Genomic DNA, 24,768 nt, shown 5'->3' on the forward strand with positions numbered 1-24,768 from the left:
AGAAGCAGAAAGGGGTCCCTGCCCCAGGTACGGGCACAACCGGTGGGCATCCCTGTGGCCCAGAGGACCGATCCTCTCCACTCTCACGGGATGCGTCTGCTCTGGGGCCCTAGGAGGTCCTTCCTCACCCTGCTTCTGCTGGCTTCCATCAAGCAAGTAAGAACAGATTTTTGTTCCTTGTTCTTCTTAATATTATCAGTTGTGCATGTTTTCTGATTGTAGAAGCAATTGAGGTCCCTCGGAGGCAATTTGGGAAGAAGAAAACCATATTAAGAAATGCTACTCAGCCATAACCACAGCGTTCTGTTCATTGCTGTATTTTGGCTTTTTAAATCTCTTGTCTGTGCATTGTTTTACAGAGCTGAAATAATGAATCACAAATTATTTGTGCCCCAGTTTTCCCTTTACATCCTTCTAGAAGCATCTTCCATGTCAGCTTTCATGGGTGGCTTCTTGTACCCCCTGTATACTCTTAGCCCCTTCCCTGGTTTGAATGGTCACGGGGAGTCACATTTCTGTGTCTTTTCTCTTTTCTTTTGTTCCGATTTCAAATATTTATATTTTTCTTTATTGTAGTCTGTGGTCTGTAATATTAAAAGACATCGAATCCAAAGACTTACCTATGTCAGATACAAATCACAGTGATCCCACCAACTGGAGCTTACCCTCACTCACATTTGGGGGCTACACACCCAACACTTCCCCGCTGTTCATTCACATCCACGTTAAAACAGCGAATACTCATGCTATATTTAGTTTGCTATTTTTTTTTTAGTGGCAAACACACACAAACAGCAGGAGCACACCAATAGTCAGGTGTCCCCACTTCTATGGTGTCATTCCGTCCTCTCAGCAGCCCTGCGAGGGAGAGTCTCCCCACTTTATAGAGGGGGAACCTGAGCCTGCGGAGGGCAAGGAATACTGCTCCACGCTCACCAGTGCCGACCCACTGTAGGAGAGCCGAGGGCTTGCTGGATGTATTAGCATGTCCCTCACAGATGCCCCAGTAGCATGTAGATGTATCCAAGGAGATTAGCCCTTTCCTTCTCCTCCCCTTCCCAAGGTCTCATTTCTTCAGGGCTGTGGTTTGAAGAAACCCCAATGTCACTCATCCAAGAAAGAAAACTCCCTAGGGACTGGCTTCTTAGTCCCCATTTGCAGCTACACAATGAAAACACCCTGCATCCAGGGAGGGCAGAGGTGCCCCCTTTCCCAGCCTTTCTGCCAGAGACTAGACAGGCAAACATCACTGCTGCTGACTGGCTGCCTCCAAGCTTTCCCTCAGACTGCCTCCATCCCTCATGATCTGCCAACTTGGGGACAATTGGTGGTCTTGGGGAATCTTGCTATGGTGACAAAGTCTTACGAGGGGACTATACCCCCAAGGAGCAGGTGACCTCGGGCTGTTGCTTCCACTTTGACTGGCGATGCCATTGTAGGGCGAGTTGGCAGAATGCCATCCTTGCTTGCATTCTCTGGGTATCCCTACAAACACCCAATGTCTCCAGCGGTTTCATCCTGTTCATTCTCTTTTCATATGTGCCCAGCTATACAGCACACACTAGTAAGGCTGCAGCTCTGATTCCTTTGTGTGCAATTGTCCAGCACACACCAACACAACTGCAGCTCTGATTCCTTTGTGTGCAATTGTCCAGCACACACCAGCACGGCTGCAGCCCCGATTCCTATGTCTGCAATTGTCCAGCACACACCGGCATGGCTGCAGCCCCAATTCCTATGTCTGCAATTGTCCAGCACACACCGGCACGGCTGCAGCCCTGGCCATACCACTGGAAGATGCCTCCTTACACCTCATCCTGCAGAATGAGAAGAACATGACTCGTGGACCCATTAAATAGATGGGCGTGAAGCTCCAGGGAGTTACAAGACTGCCTTCCCTCACGTACACTCATGAGCTGGGGAGCCGTTGTGTCTACTCGGCGGGTTGTGGCCCTGCGCCCTGTCTTCTCTAGCACTCTGGGGAGCTGCTGACATATGACTCTGTGTATAACAGCGGCCTCTGCAGTGCTTCAGGCCAGCAACGTTGACCAAATTGTACCTTAGCCCTTTTACTCTGGTGTTTCCCTATCGAAAATGCCCTTGGGCAGAGGGTCTCCTGGCCTCTTGTCACTCAGACCGTGTGTGCGGACACTGTGTGTGGCTCTGCCTGTTCTGCAGCATGTGGCTGGGGATCTGATGAATCTCCCCTTGATTATCCAAATTTAACCTCAGAGTCTTTAGATGTTTATACATTGCTAGGCTTTGTGTAGACATTCATGCAATTCACTCATACATGAGTTCCCTGCCCGGAGATATAAATGACTGTGGCATGTGTGTGCTGGCAGGAAATCTTCATAAAATTCACTTAATGAGAAATTCTCAGAGCTACGTTAGCTTCTAAATGCTGCTGGTGAAATGGCGCTGGCTCACACCCACCCACCCCTCATTTTCATTATTAGGCATTAAAAACAAACTCTTAAAGGCTCTAGGAGAAGTGGATTTTAAACATCGCTGGTTGGTGTGTGAGAGGGAGCAGGGCTTAAAAAATTAAATTGGCAGAGATAAACAGTTCAGTGGTACGCTATCAAAAACCTTTAAAAATGTGTGGGCTCTCTGCCCCAGGAACTGCGATTCACATGCAGCTCCCAAAGGCCTAGCTAGGAGGATTTTCATCCTATTAGCAGTGTCCGAAAGTAACTTTGACTTCCTGGGCTGGGGGGTTTAAAAGTTAAATTGTATCACATTCGTTCACTGAGTTATATGCAGCAATTAAAAGGGGCATTGAATAATAACAACAATAAAGCAGTTTTGGGTACAGCTTGAAATGGATGAGCCTTTGAGGTGGAAAAATAAAGTTTGCAGAACAATATGGCTTCCTTTGTTGGTTACAGAAAAGGAAGTAAGATGAAGCCTGTGTGGAGAGAAGCATCTGGGAGGGAAGGTGCTCTGTGGGGTGAAGGCTGTGCTTCTTCTCTCCCCATTTCTGGCTGCCTGGGCCTTTCCCTTTCTTTGTTCTGTGATGTACTCAGTTCTCTAACACAGAAAGAGATTTGCGTGAGCAGAGTCAATCAATGCTCTCCTCCTACGCACACCTTCTCCATCTCTTCCCAGCCGAGCTGGTCATGGATAGAGGCTGTCTAGGTAGGGAGAGAGGATGAAGATCAAGCTGGCCTCACAGTGCATCTCTTCTCCCCATTATGCTGGAAGCTCAGCTGGGTTTGGCCTTAGACATGCCTCCCGTCTTTCCGGTGTGTTTTAAATAAGTACCGGCAAACCGTCAGTTTGTCTAGCTCCCCTAGGCTGATCAAATTCAGTAGGTTTTTTTGTTTTGCTTGTTATTATTATTATTTTGTTTTTGTTTTTCGAGACAGGGTTTCTCTATGGCTTTGGAGCCTGTCCTGGAACTAGCTCTTGTCCAGGCTGGCCTTGAACTCACAGAGATCTGTGATTTTTAATCTCTAGTTCATTTCCCACTGTGTGTGATTTGCGTATGTGGTTGCATGTGGTTGTGTTTGGGTGCACACGCTCAGGCCAGAGGTTGTCGTCAGGTGTCCTCCTCAGTTGCTCTCCACCTTGTTTTTTTGAGACAGGGTCTTTCGCTGGTCCAGGTCTCACTGATTCGGCCAGACTAGCTGGCCTGTAAGATGGGGTCCCCCGTCGTCTCCTCTGTAACTATAGGATTTCAGGCATGTAGCTCCCAGGCCTGGCTTTTAAAATGGGTATTGGAAATCCAAATTCAGGGCTTTCTGCTTGTGTGGCAAAGCACTTTGCCGACTCTCCAGCTCCTGCTTTTCTCTTTTGCTATCACCATTAGTCCTGGCAAAGAGCAAGGGAGCTAGGAGAATTTTAGTCCAGAGACTGAGCTCATCTTCTCCTCCTTAGGCAGGTCTGGGTAAGGAGCCACAGGGCACAAATAGCCTTTTAGGCAAGGGAGGGTCTTACTTTCATGATTTGGAGGGTTATGAAAACTTGTTGATTAGTTATTAATTCATCTGCTGAAATTTTTGAAAGAAAAATATGAGTCATTTAATCTCCGATTAGGATGTTTATTCCATGAAATGGTATCTTAATAAACTTACTTGGTGTCTCTTGGCATCCAACTCAGAAAGGGCTATTATTAATGGAGGTTCATTGGAAAATGAAGCTAGGAGGTAAGTCCAGCTGTTATATTCTCATGGTTCCACCTTATTGACTAATGTCATGGTCCCCAGACTGTGTGTCAAGGTGCACAGGGCACCTTTGGTGAACTCAGTGGGTGAATTCTATGGGAAATCTTAATTTTTGGAGGAAATAGTGATTGTGTCACTGTCCAGATACCTTGCCAACTCTTAGCTCAAGATGTTCATGTCTTCTTCTGCTTTTGTCATGCTAGAGACAGAACCCAGGCTTTGCACATGTCAAGCAAGCATAGGGATGAGCTACATCCCAAGACCTGAATTCAATTAATTGACATAGTCTCATGTAGCCCAGGCTGGCCTTGAACTTACAGTGTAGCTAAGGTTGGACTTGAACTCTTGGTCCTCCTACCCCCACCCCAAGTGGCTGTGCTCCATAGCACCATGTCTGCTTGACTTTACTATTAGACCACGAGAGATATGGCGGTCTGCAGGTACTGTGCATAAACAAAAAAAGCAAGTACCAAACAGAGCAAAACCAGCCTGGAACAGGAAATGGAGGTGGTGATGTCTAATCCCACCCCAAAGTTTGAGAAATTGTGCAATGTCCGATAGGTTCAAAGTTGTTAAAATATAAATATTTACAAACTGTTTGGACTTATTTACTTAATAAACAGGGCCTTAGTTTCTCTCCCCCCACCTTATTTTGGTCTGGGAATGCCTTGGAAAATTACTGAGATAGTTAGGGGTGCCACAAACTGAAAAATTTTGGAAACCTATGGGCCAACGATGTCACCACACAAGCCCTTTTCCAAAATGTGTGTGTGCACGTGTGTGTGTGTGTGTGTGTGTGTGTGTATGTTCAGAACCAATGTCACCAAGGAGACTCTCGCCTGAGGCCTTTGGATGTTTTTCTTTCTAACGTTGACTGTCCTGTCCGTAGAACCTCGGAGACTCAGCTTACATTTGAGGGCTTTCCCGTAACAGAAGTTAGTCTACGGGCCTCTCTCTGTGAACCTAGACCTTCTTTCCATTTCACAAGGCCTTCCCCTGCTGTTCAGTGGAGGACTCTTGCTGAAGTCCACTTTGTGTGTCAGGCCTTGTGCCGGGGAAGAAAGAGGGATACGGGATAGGTAGATGAGCAGCATGTCTCTAGCCAGTAAAAGGGGCTCATCCATCGTGTGCTCATCCATCGTGTGCTCATCCATCGTGTGCTAGCAATATGGGAGGTGCAACTGTGAGGTACATGGGAGCCTCTAGAAAACTGGGCAATACTCCTCCTAACATTCAAATTTAACTAAACATACAGAATCAGCTGCTACCCCCAAAATAGTGACCCCCATCTAGAACTAATGGGTGGTCTCTTTTGGCTACCTAAGTTGTTAAGTCTGATCTGCCCTTCCCTCCTCTGCTAGTGTACCTTCCCCCTAGCATGTTGGTGCGCATGCTCACACATGTACATGCATTGTGTGTGTGTGTGTGTGTGTGCACGCGCGTGCGTGTGCCCTTCTTAATCGCGCTGTTAGGCTCCTCTCAGCAAGATGCTTTTCTTCTGGAGATCTACATGGTCTCAGGAGTGCTCAAGCATTTCTGTCCAAGTGTGGAAGTTCTGCCCTACTGTTATATTCCCTTGAAATGTCAACCTTGAAGATCTTGAAAAAAAAAAATCATACTTTTGTCAAAACAACTATAGTTATATTATGGAGTAAATGCAAAATTCAGAATTATTTTTAAGTAGAACATGAGATACCAGAGAAATTCTGTTTCTTGGCATGACTATTTCAGAAGGTAATTTGAGGATCCGGGTGTGAGAACATAGGCCCAAAGCTAGACTCGCAGCTTCTTAGGATTGATCTTGTGGATTTTTTTTTGTTGTTGTTGCTTTGGTCTTTTCATTTGTTTGGTTTTGCTTGTTTGTTTTCTTTCTAAGGCAGAATCTCACCATGTAGCTCAGGCTGGCCTAGGACTCACAGTTCTGCTTTAGACCACCAAGTGCAGAGATTTCAGGCATGTGCCACCGTGCTTGGCTGTGACCATGCTTCTGTGTGCTTAGGTTACAGGATCTCTCCTGGAGGAGACAACTCGGAAGTGGGCTCAGTATAAGGAGAAGTGTCTGAGAGACTTGCGCAAACAACCTTCTGGTAAGCACGTGCAATAGCTATCTGTGGCTGTGTAACAAGCTGCCCTCAACCTTAGTGGCTTAGAGCCATGAGAATCCTTTACGGTCTCTCCCAGTTCATGGGGTAAGGATTCAGGGCCACTGGACATGGATTCTCTCTGTACTGTAATATCTGGGATGTAGCTAAGAGGTTCAAAGACTGGGGACTGAAATCACCAAAGGGACTTTTATGTTCGTATCAGGGGGTTGACACTGGTTCTTAGAGTAAAGCAGTAACTGGTAGCCAGGATGCTTCCATCCAGCCTCTCTTTTGAAGTGGGGCTTCTTCACACTTTATGGCTTTGCTTCTTAAGGGTTAGCCTGAATAGAAGCCATGTTCCCTCTGTGAATTGGCCTTGAAAGTCCTGTGTCATTCCTTCCATGTTCAGTTGGATAGGACAATTAACCAGGCTCAGGGGAAGCAATACAGACTCACTTCTTATGGTAAGGTAGGATGGGCTTCATGCAGGCGAAGGTGCTCCGATTGAAGTGCTCTGCACAGTGCACCTACTATCTTGCCATCTGACACGAGTGACTCCTGTAGGCTGGCCTGGGAAGCTACTTAGGTACATGGAGGTTCCCCATCTCCTGGGGGTGTTAGCTGGATCTGAACAATAACGGAATCCCCATTTTCCAGTCTACACTATGTTTAGAGCATTCTAGCAAATGTGTCGTAGGTGAGTCAGTCCGTAGCCTTGCCTGTCCATATGTTGACACATTAGGTGAATCCATACATACTACACACACACACACACACACACACACACACACACACACACACACACACAAATGTCAAACCAAATCAATGAAAACAAAACCATAAAGTGCCGTGACTCACTGCTTCTGAGCATCATGGATGGATAACAGATAAAGGCTTCCCTTCCTCCTCTTAACATCTGTCAATCATTTCATTCAGCTGCCCAGCAGTGCTAGAAGTGACTCTATTTCCCCCAGAACATGACTCAAAGCCAGCACCCCTTGGCTCAGGCTTGATGCCAACTACAAAATCCACTTTGCATTTCAGGGGAATACTACTTTTGAGATCAAAGTAGGGCAGGTCATCTTCATCTGCTCACAGAGCTGGACTGTGAGCAGAGTGGCTATGTAAGCAGAGCAAGTGTTGTTACCTGGCAACCAGGTTGGCAGTGACCTGCAGTAGCTCAGAGCTGGGTTAACTGGGGTCATTATTAAACAGGGGTTTAATGCTAGGGACCTGCTTATTTATCTCAAGAAGCCCCTGGGTACCACACTAATAAAAAGGAGATGGGAGAAGGTGATGCTTGGCTTCTGAGAAGCTCAGGAACTGCTTCCATCGAATTCCAGGAGGTTTGTCCGGCTGTGCTCTAAGTTTGGACCTTCTAGTTACCAAGAACTGATACATAAACCATCTCCTAAATTTACAGTGATCCAAACTTCTCTAATAATTTATTGAGCTAACATTCAAATGGAGAGCTATAAATACATAGAATAGTGCTAAATATGTGTGACCAAAAGCTGCACCTCCACAGACCCCCTTCAATCTATCATTTGTCTTCTATACTCAAATTGGTGAACCTTGCCAATTACTTAATTATGGAACACAAGTCGCTGACTGGACCCCCAAACATCTTACCCCTGACCCTGAGTTTCTGTGAGTTCAGTTAATACAGAACAAAGCAAAACCAGCATGCTCCGTACAGTGACTGGGGGTCAGGTTGGGAAGACAAAGGCAGTGTTGGGGGCTACGTCCAGCATCCCTGTGTTCTCCGGTTCCACTCCTCATCCTTGGCTGCTCCAGAGAGAAGGATATCTGTGTTGGTCTCTACAAAGGTTACACCAGCTTCCCAAGATGGGAAAGTGGGCTCTAAGCTTCTGGATCTTTCTGTCTCTCTCAGAAGAGCCTGTGGGAGAACACTGACATTTGCTCCTCCTTCTTTTCTCCCCACAGGCATCTTTTGCAATGGAACGTTCGATCAGTTTGTGTGCTGGCCTCATTCTTCTCCCGGAAATGTCTCTGTTCCCTGCCCTTCATTCCTACCTTGGTGGAGTGAAGGTAATGGGTCTCTTCCTAGCCATTTCTGACAGTTCCTTTGAAGGACAGATCGTCCTGGTAGGGTAGCCAGAGGGAAGTTAGAAAGACCTCTAACCAAGAGATTCTCCTAAGTCTTCATGCTTAAGGTATTCTTGTATAATCTCAGTATTGTGTCTTATTTCCTTGCCTCTGCCCCTTCCAAGCACTGGAAAGTGAACCGAGCGTCTCACACATGCTAGACAAATATTCTATCCCTGTTCCCCCATAATTTCTAGGCTCCTGTCTGCTGTCCTTATACAGTACTTTGGGCTAATGTATAGATTAGAGTCTAGATTCAACTCTCCCAGAACCTGACAGTTGTGGGAAGAACGCAAGGGTCTCAACCTTGGTCATTTGGAGGAAAAGGACGCGAGAAAGACTGGGGAGCGCCTATCTGTACAACGTATGGCTTCTTGTACAGAGAAAAAAAAATAATCTACGGCTTTCTTTACATCAGCTTTGAAAGAAGTATCGTTAAATTGGTGTTGTTAATGGGACTTGGATGGAGAATTCAAAACTTTCCAGAAAGGAAAATAACAGCCTTGGGGGAGAAAGGGAAAAGGTTAAAAAAAAAATTGGTGGTGGAATGGATATATCAGACAGGACAGAAATGGAGGGACAGAAAGAAGTGGGAAATAGATTTGGAGAAACAAAAGCAGGAGCCTCCTCTCTTCCCCATCAGGCATTGCCTCATGTTCACCTGGCCCTGTCTGTGTTAACTCCACGTCATCTGGTTGGTACCTGCTTCTCTTCCCTTTCCTCCCCCATGGTGCTGGGGTAGCTCAGCAGCCTTGCCTCGCTTAGCTGCTTCCTGGTGTCCTTACTGCCCCCGTCTCAGCCCTCACCCTCTGCCACCACCCCCTGGAAAGCTTTGGAAAGTGGCAGCCCCTGTTTTGGCTCCCTATTTCAAGAACCGAGAATGACATTTGCGACCTTTGGCAACCTGGTCCTGCTGACCTCTCTGGCATCCTGGCCTGCTTTCTCTTCTTCCTCTCCAGTCAAGATGAATAGCTCCCAGGCTGGTCCATCTGTACAGCTGCCGTTACCAGACACGCAGGTCCTTACCCACTGCCTCGGTTTCCATGGTTTCCAAAAGAAAGTAGGAAACAGAAGTTATAAAAAGGGAAATAGATTGATTTATAATTTGGCCCAGCTCGGGGTGGTAGGAAAGGTCTAATTTCCTCAACACCTACAGCTTGTTGGAAACCGTGAGATGACAGCCAGAAGATACGTCGATCTGACAGGTCAACCATCCTTTCTTGGAGGCAGGTGAGCCAGCTCCAGGTGGCCTCCACTATCTCTGTTCTCTGTTACAGAGGGCTTTTTATTCAATTCAGGCCAGATCAAAGGTTTCAGGGCCTTGTGCGATGGTGGATGTGAGGTCCCTGCCTGTTCCAGCCCCGGCAGAGTCCTTTGTCTCTCAGCCCATTCCTTTGTGAGGTGCTTTCTTTCTGTGGAAGCAATTTCAAGTTGCCTGTCAAAACACATCAATTTTGCAACTGAAAAGAGGTATTAGACTCACATCCCAAAGGAGGGACGTGAGCATCCCTTTCTTTCCCACCAGGACTACAATCCATGTTTTCAGCGTGGGATCACAGCTACACGGTCCTCACACCATGATAACTGCACTGTACCACCCCTTTATATCTTCATCCTACGATGCCTGCACTGTCTGTACCCCATCATGGCTGCATTGTTCCTAGCCTATACCTACGATGGTGCGTTGTCCGCACCCCATCATGGCTGCACTGTTCCTAGCCTACGCCTATGTTCTCTCTGCTGTTCAGGATGCCTCCTTAAAGCTCTGCCTGCAAGTCCAACTTCAATTCTCACTTTGAATTTTCCATCCTTCTAGAGCATTCCTCCAGCTTCTCCCCTGAAGTCAATGGATCCCTGTCTTTCTGCGGCCTCTCTTGTACCGGCACAGTCTTTGTCTTAGTGTTTGTAACAGTTTATGACACTTTCGTGTGTGTTCCCCAGCTCAACTTTGAACTGTGCCCTCCCAGAGGCATTATGATTGGCATGAACAGCACAAGTTCCAACTGGCTTTATTGTCATTTTCCCATTTAACCAATATCTAGCAAGTACCCACTGTGTGCCGAACACCATTTTTAAATGTTCGGGGTGTATTAGTGGCCAAACTAGAATAAAATCTCTCTCCTAGGGCTTGCACTGTAGTAAGAAGGGTAGACAATGTTCACGGGCATCCTCTGTTTGTGTGGATGTGACAAAGGGCTGGAGATGGAATGGGAGGACTGGGGCAGGGGCAATGGGTGGCTGAAGGATGATTCAATGGCAAGGTGATGCTTCAGTGAAGACTTACGAGTTTGAGCCCAAAGAGGATCGTGTTCAGGAGAGAGCCCACACCATACCGTGGTGTGCCGTTGGAGAGGAGCATGCCTCTGAGAAGGGGAGAGAATAAACCCAGACAGAACAAGGAGGAAGAGAAACAATAAGAGGTGAGGGCAGAGAGGTGAGGAGACCAGTTCCTACAAGCCTTTGTGGACAGCCACAGAAGGACTCTCATCCTTAGAAAGCCTTTGGGAGATTTTGAGCAGAAATACAGCAACTGGGCTATTCATAGCCGTGAGGACAATACCATCAGCAGAGTTAGCAATAAACCAGGGAAGAAAGAAGAGTTCTAACTAGGAAGGAAGGGGATGTAGAAGGTAGGGTCTGATCTAGGATCTGAGTGAAAGAGAATATGACTTGCTAATGGAGCAGACAGGGCTAGAGGCTGCAAGGGGACAGAGATGATTCTAAGGTTCTGGGTTAGGGGATACCAGGATGGGCTTATCATCCTCTGGGGTGGGTAAATCTGTGGGTGGGGCAGATTTGGAGATGGTGAAGAGCTTGGCTGGAGCATGTTGTCTGAGATGTCAGTTGGGCAGGAGGAAGTGCTTCCTGGATAGGGTGGGTACCGATTAATTAAGTACGGCCAATAGCTACTGTTAGTGTAAGAATGATAGGGTTGGGATCGGAACGTTATGGAAATTTCCACATCTCGTTTGTGTGTCCTACTAGATCCTCCAGGTAGGAGGACCTTTTATGGGACTTCTAGGGTAGATGTGGTCAAGTGACAACAGCCCTTAGTGTGGGCTGAGTGACTTACCCATCATCTGCACACCCCCCCCCCACGCACACACACACACACACCATCTTCCTTCACATCACAGAGGATAGGCAGCAGTATTGTACCCAGTTCCTGATGAAGACATCGGTAAGACTCAGAGACTGTAGAGCTGAATCCAGGGCACCGCTCTGAGAGTGAGTGGACTTACCATGTGTCAGTCCTGAGCCTGCCTGCTTTGCACCCCTGGCTTTCTCTTCTTCATTGCGCCACCTGTTGGACAGTAGGGAGAGATGCACAGGTGCTCAGGTCAGCATCTCCCAGTAGACTGTACCTTACAGGGTTATAGTATCTCTGAGTCACAGGGGCCTTCTAGCTTCGGAGACATGTGTAAACACTATGGACATTAGAGGATCATGGTTAGTTACAAAATCTAGACCCTTCTGTGTTTTTCTTCCCATCCCAAATAAACAGTGGGGATGCTAATGAGCCCCCAAATGGAAAACCAAAAATCCCTTTCCCCTGGGATTTTCCACAGCTTTTTAGCCAAGGGTGAGGACCTTCCAGTGAGCTCAGGGAATGGGCTGTGTGTTTTGACCTTTCCTCTAGAGCCTTGTTTACTTTCAGAGAGCCCAAGAAGGGCCTACAGACACTGCTTGGCTCAGGGGACTTGGCAGACGCGAGAGAACGCCACAACTATTTGGCAGGATGACTCAGAATGCTCAGGGAACTACAGCTTCAAACAAAAGGTGAGTTTACTGGTTTGCTGCGAAAGCACCTGGAAGAGGAACTTGGTGCAGCCCAGGGGATGCCAGCTTTGGGGGACACACACACACGGGACCTCCCACCAGCTCGTCTGCTCCAGATTCCAGTGGGAAAGGGCTGCAATCACCCGACAGCAACTCCCGTGGCAGCCATGGAATTTATTCCTCTGTGGGATGAAACATGAAATCCCAGGGGAACTCTTCTAGAAGCATCCCAGCTTCTGCACCTGCCGTGTCCTGTGTCTGGAACAACTTCCCCAAACAACTCAACATTCATGTTTCAGTTCAATTGTCTCTTACCAAGCAAGATGGCCCATGACCCCATTCAGAGCAGCTCGGTGGCCACTTCTACCCCACTCTTCATTGAATTCCCCTATTGCACCAATAATCGACCAGACGCAGTTACTGATTTTAAGGCTCTTGGAGCCGCATGGGGCATATAAACAGGGTGATTAGCCACTGGGACAAAAGTATAGGATGCTCAGAGCCATAGCAAAGGGGCACGGATGCAGTCTCGGGGCAAGGAAGTCTGCCCAGATGAGACTGAGGGTGAGGAGGAACCGGCCATGGAAGGAGGAAGCGAGAATGTCCTTGATGAGAGAAAAGCACACACTCAGGTCAAAGAGTGGGCGGACCTTCACTTCTGAGGAGAGATGGGGAACCCTAAGGAAAGTTACACTTGCCGCATTGCCCTTGAGCTTGCTGGTCACTGCCTGGGATGCCTTCCCCGGGTCCCATGTGGCTGGCTGCCCCTGGTCATCATGGTTCACCCCATGCCTCCTTAAGAGGTGACTTGGAGTGTGGAGAGGAAGAGGACACACAGGGGTCTGGAGACCTCTAGAGAGGCGAAAAGGCAGAGTCGGCCTGCACTGTCGAGAAGATTTGCGGAGTTGCAGACTGCAGTACAGAGGGTCAACACTTAGAACCAGCCTTGATGGGATCTCTGTGCAGATTTGAGAGTGGCTGGACCAGCGGGGCTGGAGACAGGAGAGGGAGATGAGCCAGGAGCCTTATCTTCTGTTGTGAGTTGGTAGAATTCTATGTTCCCTATCCAGTTTTACCGTGTGACAAGTCTCACCTCTTAAAGGGACTGAAGTAACACGTGAGGTTTATCTCAAGACTATCTGGCTTATGCCATATGCTGAAGTTATGCCAATTGCATCCTTTGAATGAAGCCTAGAATAGCTATTTCTTATCTTCTTTCTTGGTATTGTAAACTGTGAACAATCAAACTGTCACCGTCATAGATACCACTCCCAAGCCCCAGGAAAAGGGAGTGCAAGATACATAGTAGACACTTAATATAGGGAGACTTCGTGAATTCTGAGTCAGTGGGTCTGTAGTCGGGTCTAGGTCTCAACACCGATGCTAGGCTTCCCCAGGTAACTCTTCTATGCGGTCAGACTCACTGGCAGATGTAAATCCCGCTTTGGTCTGCTTGGCAACATCCCCAAGTCAGTGAGTAGAGAGACAGGAAGCAGACCTTTCTCTCTCAAAACATGAACACAATAAGGGTGTATACTGGTGACCACACCCCCTGGAAGACTTAAACTGTCTTGAGTTCTGAAGCTGCTCTCACCAGACTAGACAGCAAGACCCCATCTCAAAAACAATATTCTCCTGCAGAGGGGGTGGGGTGGGGAAGAAGGCTACCACTTCCTTCCTTCTTCAAGTAATATTTCCAAGAATTCAAATACTTAAAAACAAAAAGCTTCTGGCCATGTTTACCTGTGTTTCACAGAGTGGGTTGAAATTATTCCCAAAAAAGGGCAGTGTTAGTAAACTTTGCCCTTCAGAGTTTTGGCAAGCAAACTATGTTATGTTCCGCTAACAACATACTGGGCCTTATGTATGTTAAGTGCATTTCTTGGCTCCGTGTGCGGCATCCATGCACAAGCACGAATGCTATGTTCAGAGTCTTCTTGTAGTACAGGGGTCGGTTCTTACTTCACCTTGTTTCAGACTGTTTTCTTTACACTTCCATAGAGTGCTTTCTGTTTGCAAAGACAGAATTTAATTGTTATACATGGATCATTTATAAAATCTCATAGGGCATAATCTTCAGCATTTTTATATTTATTTGTATGTGTGTGTTATGCACACCATGGCACAAATTTGTGTGGTGATCAGAGGACAACTTGCAGAAGTCAGTTCTTCACTTCTCTTGTGTGGGTTCCTGAGATAAGACTTGGAGGCAAGTGCCTTTACCTGGAAGGCCATCTTCCTGGCCCTAGGGTGCAACAGTCATATATGGTTCTGATGGTTAAGCCTAGTAGTCACTCGACTGGATTGCAATCTCTTAGGAGGTTAGTCGGGCAGACCTCTAGGATGTGCGTGAGGATGTCAGAACGGACTAACCAAAGGAGGAAGGCACTCCCTGAGTTCAGGCTCTGCCATCCCGTAGCTTGGGAGTCCAGCTAGGATAAAAGTGGGGATGAAGGGGAAGAGGGGAGAGCTAGCCAGTGTAGGATTTGCTCTCTTAGCTCTCCAGCTGTCATGACGTGAGCTGCCCAACCCCTCACATCCTCCCCACCAGGAGTCAAGATAAGCCCTTTCTCCTTCTAAGTGTTTATCATAGACATTGTCACAACAAAACTCTGACACAAGAATGTTTTATTGTAGCAATACATTTATATTATTATATATATAAATTAATATAATTTAACACTTGAAAAGCTGATTGTAACTTCCCGGCATTTTACCTTGAAATATTCAATCATATACAATTGTTTAAAAAAATAATAAAATATCTGTTACCTAGATTCCGATGTATTCCCACTAACACGAGTGATGCTAAGATGATCCGGCAAAGTCTCCACGTGCTGCCAGAGACTTCAGGGTTGAGAAAGGCAGAGCTCTTTGTAGAAACCCATGTAGGAAAGCAGGTGAATGGGAACAAGGGATTAGTGAGCAATGTGACTGCGGGCTGAGGCCAGGGGTCAGTAGGGGAGGTCCAGGCTTAAGGACCTGAGTGCAGATTCCCAGCAGTATATGAAAGAATAAGTTTGAGCCAGGCACGATGGTGCACACCTTTAACCTCATCACTCTGGAGGCAGAGGCAGGCGATCTCTATAAGTTCAAGGGCCATGTGGTCTATAAAATGAGTTCCCAGGCCAGCCAGTGAAACTCCATCTTTAAAAAAAAAATGAGTTTGAGGATATATACCTATAATGGCAGTACTGAGGGGGCAAAGATAGAGTATTTGGTTGTTGCTGTTTGTTTTGTTTTGCTTTGTTTTGTTATTGACTTATTCATCAGCCAGCCTAGCCAATTGGGTAGCTATAGCCTCTGTGAGAGATCAACCTTCAACCTTGCTTCAGAAAGTCAGTCAGAGTGTTTGAGGAAGATGTTCAACATCAGCATCAGGCCTCCACAGGTGCTGGGGAGTGCACTTTAGTTCACATAACACACACACACGTGCGTGCACACACACACACACACACATGAACACAGACACATACGCATATACACAGAATAAAATAAGAATAGTAATAACAATAATAATAATGATGCAATTGAGGTCCCAAGTGCTGTAATAAAGCAGAGAGGCATTTACGGAAGACTTTAAAGAAACTATGTGTATATTTGTGGGTCTGTATGCACATGAATTCAGGTGCCCATGGAGGCTGGAGGCATCAGATCTTCCTTGCCCTGGAGCCGGAGTTACAGGTGGTTCTGAGCCACCTGATGTGGGTGCTGGGAATTGAACTCAGATTCTTTAGCAAGAGCAATCTGCTCTCTTAACCACTGAGCCATCTTTCCAGCCCCAAGGACTTCTTGTAAGGAGTCGGTCTTAGAAGGGAAATCACAAGAGCATCTGGAGGCCTCACGGGTCCATAGAAAATAAATATGGATAAAGATGTAATTGGGGTTATTTTTAAAGCTCAAAAGATTTGCATCTAGATTTCCACTGTAAGAAAGAATAAAGGAAAACCCTTAACACAGAAAGGAAAACATCTCATGTGAATATTTTGGTGCACACAAAGGAATAAAGATCACTAGAAATAGCAAAAGACAATTTCCTTATCATATTTCAAAAGAGAGACTACTAGTTAAAGCAAAAGCAATAGGGATGCATCAGTAGCCTATGGGATGCGTTGTAGTAAATGGATGGATGGCAGTGATAGCAAAATGGTCAGGATGGAGGACGAGTCATTATACAATGCCAAAGTTTTTAAATTATGCATCAAATCATAAAATATGATTTCATGGTAGACTACAATAATTTAAAAATGTTTACCATGAATTTCAAAGCCGCTGCTGAGGATCGGAAAAAGGCATACTAAATCACAGGAAGAGAAAGAGTAGAGGCAAGTCAATTCAAAATAACACAGAAACAGAAGAAAAGAGGGTAAAGAAAATATGAGACAAAGAAAAAGACCAGTGGAGTTTAACCCAGCTAGATAAATAACGGCATTAAATATAAATGATCTAAACACCCCTCGCAGGTAGATTTCAGTTTGTGTTAAGAAAATGCAAAAGTCTGCAATATACCATCTCTAAGATAATAACTTCAAATACGAATCTTTAAAAATTCAAAAGATTTAAAAAATACATTGGTGTCTTAGTTATTTTGTTATTGCTGTCCTAAAACACTATAACCAAGGCAGCTTACCAAAGAGAACATTTAGTTTGGGGCTCAAGATTTCAGAGGGTTAGAATTTGTGACAGTGGGGCAAAGACCTAGCAGCAGGAACAGCTGAGAGCTCAGGTCCTCATTTGCAAACCTTGGGAGAAAGAGAAAGAGGCTGGAGATGGCCCGGGTCATCTGAAACCTTAAAGCGCACCCCAGAGACATCCCTCTTGCAACAAGGCCACATTCCCTAATCCTTCTCAAATAGTTCCACCAACTGGCCCAAGTACTCAAACACAGGAGTCTATGAGGACCATTCTTGTTCAAGACATCACAGCTGAAAACAAATACTAATTAGAAGGAAGGGGGATTGCCATATTAATATCAGACAAAGTAGATTTCAGAGCAGTGAATGTCACCAGGATATAGAGTAACATTCCAACTGGTGTGGTGACACACATCCAACTCTTGGGAGATAAAGGCAAGTGGGCCTCTGTGAGTTCAAGGCCAACCTGGTCTACAAAGTGAGACCCTGACTTTAAATAAACAAATAAATATCATAGTAGTAAAGAGGTAAATTCACCAGGAGAATAGATACCCCAACAACAACAACAACAATAATAATAATATCAACAACCTGTTAACAGGTTCTCAAAGCTTATGAAGCAAAACCTGATTCAATTTCAAAGAAAAGGAGAGGAAAAAAAAGACTACAAATTCTGTAAAAATTCCCAGAATGTTGACTCAATCTATGAGACAACTGTCACACAGATATCTCCAGACCTATCAAAGACAACACATTCTTTATGAACACAGGCAGAATTTGACCAAATCCAATCAAAAAATATTCTGAAAGAAAGAAGTGTCATGACCAAGTTCAATTAAACCATTGATTTAACATCTAAAAACTAACAAAATTTATCATATTAACTACAAAAGGTCCTCACCCTAATCGACCATGACATCCTTTGTCTAGGGTTTAGTTCCTTCCGATATAGTGAGTCCTGGTGATGAGTGCTGGGCTGTGAGTCCAGCCATGGCCTGAGACTCGGGGAGGCTCTTACCCACGGGGGCTTTGTGGCTCTGAAGTGTGCCAAGGCAGTTGGGGCTGCCTATTTGGGTATTGACAGAGTTGAGAAGGAAAGGCCTAACAGCAGGCTTGCGGCTCAGACTGTGTCTCAGTCGTGCCTGGTCCCTGGGTGACTCCGGGCATGGAGCTGAGGTGAAGGTGGGGTTCCAGATTGCATCCCGGTGGTCATGTCTGCTCTTCCCGTGTCCAGGTGGAGCATTATGCCTTGCTGTCCACCTTGCAGCTGATGTACACCGTGGGCTACTCCCTCTCTCTCATCTCGCTCTTGCTGGCTCTTACACTCTTCCTGTGTCTTCGGTGAGTAGAACTGCAACATGTGGCCAGATATGTGTCCTGTGATTTGCTCAGGGGTCAGCACTGGGACACAGTAGAAGACTCTGTTGGGTGAGGTCGTGGGTCTTCAGAGCTGAAGGCCTGAGATTCCTGAATGCATCCATTCCTTTTTTAGATGAGAGAACAGAATGTTCCAGTGAGGGATATTAAGTCCCTACCGGTGGGAAAGGCAGTTGGATACACAGACAGAACTCTGGACTCTAAATTCCTGATCACACCCGTTGCCATTACAACCCAGACAAACCACAGTCCCCCTAGGACCATTATTTGCACACAAGACCCCCTTCCCCCCAGAAAAGTCATGGTAGTCTTAGGGTTTGAATGAGGCCTCTGGACTCCTGCCAGCTGCCAGCCGTTCTAACTCCCCTCCTCATCTGATTCAAGATCGATTCTAGTTCGAGAAGGTTACTGTTAGCTGTCCTCCTTTACAAGTGAGTCAACTAAAATACGGAAAAATATGGAAATATGGAAAGGCCATGTCCGCATGGCCTGGCATGCCAAACATGTTATCTAGGGAGCAACTTAGTGGTCCCATTTCACAGATGGGAAGGGTAAGGCACAGAGAAGTAGGAGCACCTAGACCAGCAGCCTGTATATGCACCTCTGTCTCTAGTGACAGACGCCCAAGTGACAGGTCAGGTGTGCCCTTTCAGGCACTCTTTCTGGAGGGGACATCTGGTGTTCTTTTGTGCAGAAAACTGCACTGCACACGCAATTACATCCACATGAACTTGTTTGCTTCGTTCATCCTGAGAGCGCTGGCTGTCCTGGTGAAAGACATCGTCTTCTACAACTCTTACTCCAAGAGGCCTAACAGTGAGAGCGGATGGATGTCATATCTGTCAGAGGTAATCCCCTCCCACCTGATGGGACAGAGCTGGTGGGTGGGCGAGGGGGCAGACAGAGATAAGAGGAGCTTAAAGCCTTTCTGATAGAGAGGCTCTGTCTGACTTAAAAAAGAACCTCCCAAGACTGGGCCCGGTAAGTGGATCCAGAGGCCGATGGGCTCACTGTAGGTGACCCCTGAACAGCAAACCTAAGCCTAGATCAATCTTTTGTCGAAACGGTCTTTCACTGTGCAATCCAGGCTGATCCTCCTGCCTCGTGTGTGTTAGAATTATAGGTGGGTGCCACTGTGCCCCTGCATTAGTGGGCTTGAAGTTACAGGGCATGGGGAGAAGGCATTTGCTCTGCAAGTGTGACAACTGGAAGAAGCTGGCTAGCGAGGCTTAGCCAAATCGCCAAGCTCTAGGTCCAAGTGAGAGTCTCCACTTCACTATATACAGTGCAGCGCAATCAATGAAGATAGCTGGTGTCAGCCTCTCACCTCCACTTTCACGCATGCACACACGTGTGATCCCTTACACACGCATGAATCCACTCATGGGAAATGCATACACACATATACACATACACACGTTATAGAGTTATAGATCAATCATGAGTCTTATTACGTTTATTTATTTATGTGTGCAGTAGTGCATGCGGGGTCAGAGCAGTGGTGAGTCGGGAGTTGATTCTCTCTCCCACCATGTGGGGTCCAGGGGGAACTCAGGGGCCAGGATTAGTGGCAAGCACCTTTACCTGCTGAGCCAGCTCACTGGGCCCTTAATCATGAATCTCACATCCAAAATTTCTATTTTTTTTCTCGTGTCTGTGTATATTCCATGTAACCTTTCAAGTTTCTTGGCATAATACTGCCCATGAACTTCTCTGTAGCTTTTCTTCATGTCTGTGGGGTCCGTAATTGTGTTTTCATTTTCAGTATTGATTATATCTTTGCTGTTTTACTTTGCACCTGGATACTTGTTGCTAGGAGTTTCTCAGTTTTATTGGACTTTCCCAAGAACAAGCTCTTGGCATTATTGAGCCTTTCGGTTTATATTCTCATGTACATCCATTTCGACTTTGATTACTTCCGTGCGTGCAATTTCTTTGGGTTGAATCTGCCATTAATTTTTGCTAGCTTTTCACACACGAACTTATGGTAACCGATCTTCAACTCGTCTCCTTTTAATAATTCCACTTAAGGGTAGAGGTTTCATTCCGGGCTTGTTATTAGTTGCAGAGTACAAAGTTTGGCACACTGTGTTTTTTAACATTAAGGTCATCAAGAAACACTTCTCGTTCGTTGTGGCACCTAAGGACTCCATGCGATGATGTCAAGGCATGCGAGTATTTATTTAGCTATTGTGGTTCCTAGCCTAGCTGAACTGAGGTTAGAGAACAGACCCTCCCTGTTGTTGATGGTACACTCTCTGATTTTGTATTCTCCCTCCGTCCCTCTCTCCCCTCCTTTCTTCCTTCTTTTTATTTCATTTAATTTTTTATGCATATGTTTATACACCATGTGCATGAAGAAGCCCAAAGAAGCCAGAAAATGGCATTAGATCCACTGGGGCTGGAGTTACACACAGTTGTGAGCTGCTGGTCCAGGTCCTCTGGAAGAGCAATGAGTGCTCTTAGCCACCGAGCCATTTCTTTTGTTCTTGGCTTTTTTATTTTTCTTGAAAAGTCTATATGTGGTGTTTTCTTTGCAGAAGTGAAGTCCTAGTTTCCCTAGAAACCACATCAACAAGACACTCACACCTGTAATCCCAGCCTTTAAGAAATAGAAGGACCGGGCGGTGGTGGCGCACGCCTTTAATCCCAGCACTCGGGAGGCAGAGGCAGGCGGATCTCTGTGAGTTCGAGACCAGCCTGGTCTACAGAGCTAATTTTCAACAAAAAAAAAAAAAAAAACCGATAAAAAAAAAAAAAAAAAAAAAAAAAAAAAAAAAAAAAAAAAAAAAAAAGGAAAGAAATAAAAGGCAGAAGGATCAAAAGTTCAAGGTTAATCTTGACTACATAGTGAGTTCAAGCCTGACCTGGGATGCATTAAGACCCAGTCTCAAAACAAAAACAAAGACAAAGACAATGCCTAGAATGTCAAAGAAGAGGTTGATCTTTAAAATCTCCATGAAGCCTTCCTGCCAGCCTCTCTGGGGTCGTCAGCAAGGGCTCAGAAAAGAGGGTAGGACAGGCCTGAGCATGTGTGTACTTGGGGAGACCATGCTCATCCAGGTGTTGGCAATCCCAGGACTCACCCCGGTTCTGCCCCTGCAGGTGTCTGCCTCCTGCCGCTCTGTCCAGGTCCTCCTGCACTACTTCGTGGGTGCCAACCATTTGTGGCTGCTGGTGGAAGGGCTTTACCTCCACGCTCTGCTGGAGCCCACAGTGCTTCCTGAAAGGCGGCTGTGGCCCAGATACCTGGTGGTGGGCTGGGGTGAGTGACGTGACTCCTGTTCTCTCCCAGGGACCCATCAGGACATGGGAGCCTGACAGAGCCTTTGGTTGGAATCCCAACTAGAGGATGACAACTGGAGCAGATAATTTCTCAATGATAAGGGTCTCCGAAGAAAATGTGTTTGTTTGTGTATGTGTGTACACGCATGTGCATATATATGCATGTACAAGCACAGGCCTGTATGCCCAATGCACACATGCAAAAGTAAAAAGACTTTTGGCACAACGAGCTGAAATCCTTCTTACCCTCTTTGCAATTGTGTTAGACTGTTCACAATGCCGTAACAAAATATCTGTGTGGTTGAGCAGCAGACACTGGCTTCTCCTGTTTCTGGAGGTTGGGAATCCAGTGTGCTTGCTTTCTGGTGAGGGCCCTCTTCCTGGTGTGCACAAAACTGCCCTCATGCCCATCACATGATGGAGAGAGAGAGAGAGAGAGAGAGAGAGAGAGAGAGAGAGAGAGGACACCTCCAGTCTCTTTTCATAGGACATCAATCCCGTTGTAAGGACCCCAACTCACAACACCTTCTACACCTAGTTACCCCACATTCCCTATTATCAAATACCCTATAGTGGTGACAGGTCTTCAACCCAGGAATTTTGGGATAACACATCTATCGGTCTGTGACATTAAGTCTTTTTAAAAACAAAGTATTACTATTAATTTTTATTTAATTGTTTTTATTGAGTCATACCATTTTCTCTGTTTCCCTTCCTTCGTCCCCTCTCCTTTTATTATTATTATTAATCTTAAAAGTTTGAGCAGGGTATTCTGATCTGGAACTCGGCTTCTATAGCCTTTGGTCAATTACATGCAACAGAATTCAGAGGAAGTAAATGGACCCATGATATTCCTTATGAAAAATTTGACTGAAGTCCATGGATTTACTCCAAACCACTTTGTGACAAGTGGCAAGCCCTTTCTCCCCAGGGCATAGCTTCTCTGACAGTAGAGCCATGTTTGGGCTTGGGCTACCCTCAGCCTCACCAGTTCTTACAATATGATTCTGTATTTGGTTTTTAACACTTTGGACCTGTTGTGCTGGCCCCCCTGAGGCTGGTAGGGAGCAGGAGGTATTAGACAAGCAACTCTAATTACCTTCTCTGTTTTTTTTTTATTCAGCCTTCCCCATGCTGTTTGTTATTCCCTGGGGTTTCACCCGCGCACACCTGGAGAACACGGGGTAGGTAATCCACCTGGTGCCAGTCTTCCATGGACCAGCAATTCCCAGATATGCTCAAATATAGGACATGACATCAATTTCCCAAAGAGATTATCCAATTTCTCCTATGCTGTCCTTCTAGAAAGTAACAGAAGCATAGAGAAGTAGTCAAAGGTCTTGTAGTAGCCTATCAATCAGTCATACATATAAATTATCAAAGATATTGTCTGGACCAGCTGTGGTGCTTGGTGTGTAAAGACAGAGGAACAGAGTAGTTTCTATAGCTTTGTTCATATGAGAGAAAGCAGCAATTTGGATGTACATTGATGGAAGAATCACTGTGCATAACAAGGCACAGCTACACTGTGAAATACCAATCGAAGACTAAAACACACAAGAAACACGAGTTAGAGTCTCCTAACTTACAGGAACTGAATCTCAGCAAGTCTTTTAAGCCTGTTCCTAAATTCTATGTACTGTGTGATCGATTTTTCCCTCCAAATAACCGTCATCCAGCCTTCATATTTACATATGGACATACACATATATTTCTAGGTGTGTAAGTGATATGTGAAAAAGGAAAACAAACTACGGGGTAAAGTAACAAGGGTCCGTAGCCGTGATTTTTCGTTTGCACGCACATGGGGGAAAGCGTGGGAGGGTCTGTGCAGTACACTCCTGATGCAGAAGAGCAATTTCATGGTAGGAAGTCAGGAGTTCTCTTTTGCCCTCATCCCTCCTCTTAGGAGACGGACTGGTAGACAGTTCATCTTGAAGGCAAGCAAGCATCCTTCTTCCATAGGGCATGACTTGGACCTTCATCCTCGCCTCATGTCTTTTCTCCTCATCTTGTCCACAGGTGCTGGACATCAAATGCAAACAAGAAAATCTGGTGGATTATCCGAGGACCCATGCTGCTTTGTGTGACAGTAAGGACCACCCCATCCATCCCTTTCTTTTCTGGGCTCCGCAGCTTCAGGGAACATCCCTCTACATCCCTCTACCCTCGCCTCCTTTCTAACACCTCAGATCTCTGGTCCATGGAAGGGGGACTATGAAGTGTGAGCAGTTCCTGCTGGGTGAGAAATTAAAGATTTCTAGTTCAGGACCTAAATTCAGGGTGATGCTGTAAGTCTCCATCTCTCTAAATTCGGGGGAACACTGTAAGCCTCCATCTCTCTAAATTTGGGGTAACACTGTAAGCCTCCATCTCTCTGGATCTTTAAATGGGGGACCTGAAGGCAGCTCTGTAATCCTGCACTGAGACGACCGACTTATAGGAACTTATCGAATTCAAATGCACTTCTTAAACTTTCCCACTTGTGACCTCTTCTTTCCAAATTGATTTTTTTGGGAATCCCCCCAAAACATCTATGGACAGTGAATTTAAAAGAAATCTGCTTTAAAAGAATTCTTTGGCATGCACATGATTTGACAAGTTGACCAAAGCAAGTTGGCACATTAATGAGATCAATCTGCTCATTTATTTTTACATAAAGAATTCAATCTTGGCTCAACATTTGATGCTGCTTTTTTATGTTTCTCAGAGTAGTAAGACATCATTTTTTAAAAAATAATTGTTACTGTTGAGAACATCACTTCATATAAATATGTAGTTCAAAATGGCAGAAGCATGTTTAGGGACATTTTAGAAATGGTTAAAAATTATTCCCAATACCAAGCTGAAATTTCACATATCAAGTTTAAAATCAAAATTGAAATTACCAGCTCAAACAGCAGTTTTCAGAAAGGTTTATCTTTTAAAGACTTTTAATTAGTGTGTGTGTGTGTGCGTGTGTGTGTGCGTGCGTGCGTGTGTGTGTGTGTGTGTGTGTGTGTGTGTGTGTGTAAGTGCCCTTGGAGCTAGAAGAGGGGATCAGATCTCCTGGATCTGGAGTTCCAGGCATTGAGCCACCTGATGGGGGTGTTGGGGTTTGTACCTGGGTCCTCTGGAAGAGGGCAACCGCTCTTAACTGCTGAGCCACTTCTCCATCCCCTCAAACAATAAAAAAAACCTCAGACATTCTAACTATCCAATCCAAAAATAAATTTACAGAATACTTACAATGTTATAGAAGGATGGTAAGGAAAAGTGAAATCTTTCGCTATTCTGTGATTAAATCATTATGTTTAAGAGAAGATAACTTTGTATGTAGAGTGAAAAAAC

At 45.7% G+C, this 24,768-nt stretch overlaps 1 protein-coding gene across 2 annotated transcripts in view; it reads left to right on the forward strand.

Moving 5' to 3' along the window:
* Positions 1–24,768, forward strand: part of Glp2r (glucagon like peptide 2 receptor) — a 56,276-nt gene continuing 31,508 nt past the window's right edge. The window contains exons 1-9 of one of the 2 annotated variants that reach the window (XM_005349835.2): positions 1–156; positions 6,169–6,256; positions 8,201–8,305; positions 12,021–12,142; positions 18,011–18,117; positions 18,848–19,001; positions 21,259–21,418; positions 22,562–22,622; positions 23,461–23,530. In XM_005349835.2, coding sequence (XP_005349892.2) covers positions 91–156; positions 6,169–6,256; positions 8,201–8,305; positions 12,021–12,142; positions 18,011–18,117; positions 18,848–19,001; positions 21,259–21,418; positions 22,562–22,622; positions 23,461–23,530 — 933 coding nt within the window. In that variant the 5' untranslated portion in view covers positions 1–90. Of the gene's footprint in view, positions 157–6,168; positions 6,257–8,200; positions 8,306–12,020; positions 12,155–18,010; positions 18,118–18,847; positions 19,002–21,258; positions 21,419–22,561; positions 22,623–23,460; positions 23,531–24,768 lie in introns of both variants that reach the window. The other variant, XM_005349836.2, reaches the window with a different exon arrangement.

This window comes from Microtus ochrogaster, chromosome 7, assembly GCF_000317375.1.
Source record: "Microtus ochrogaster isolate Prairie Vole_2 chromosome 7, MicOch1.0, whole genome shotgun sequence".
In the NCBI taxonomy this organism is placed as follows: domain Eukaryota; kingdom Metazoa; phylum Chordata; class Mammalia; order Rodentia; family Cricetidae; genus Microtus; species Microtus ochrogaster.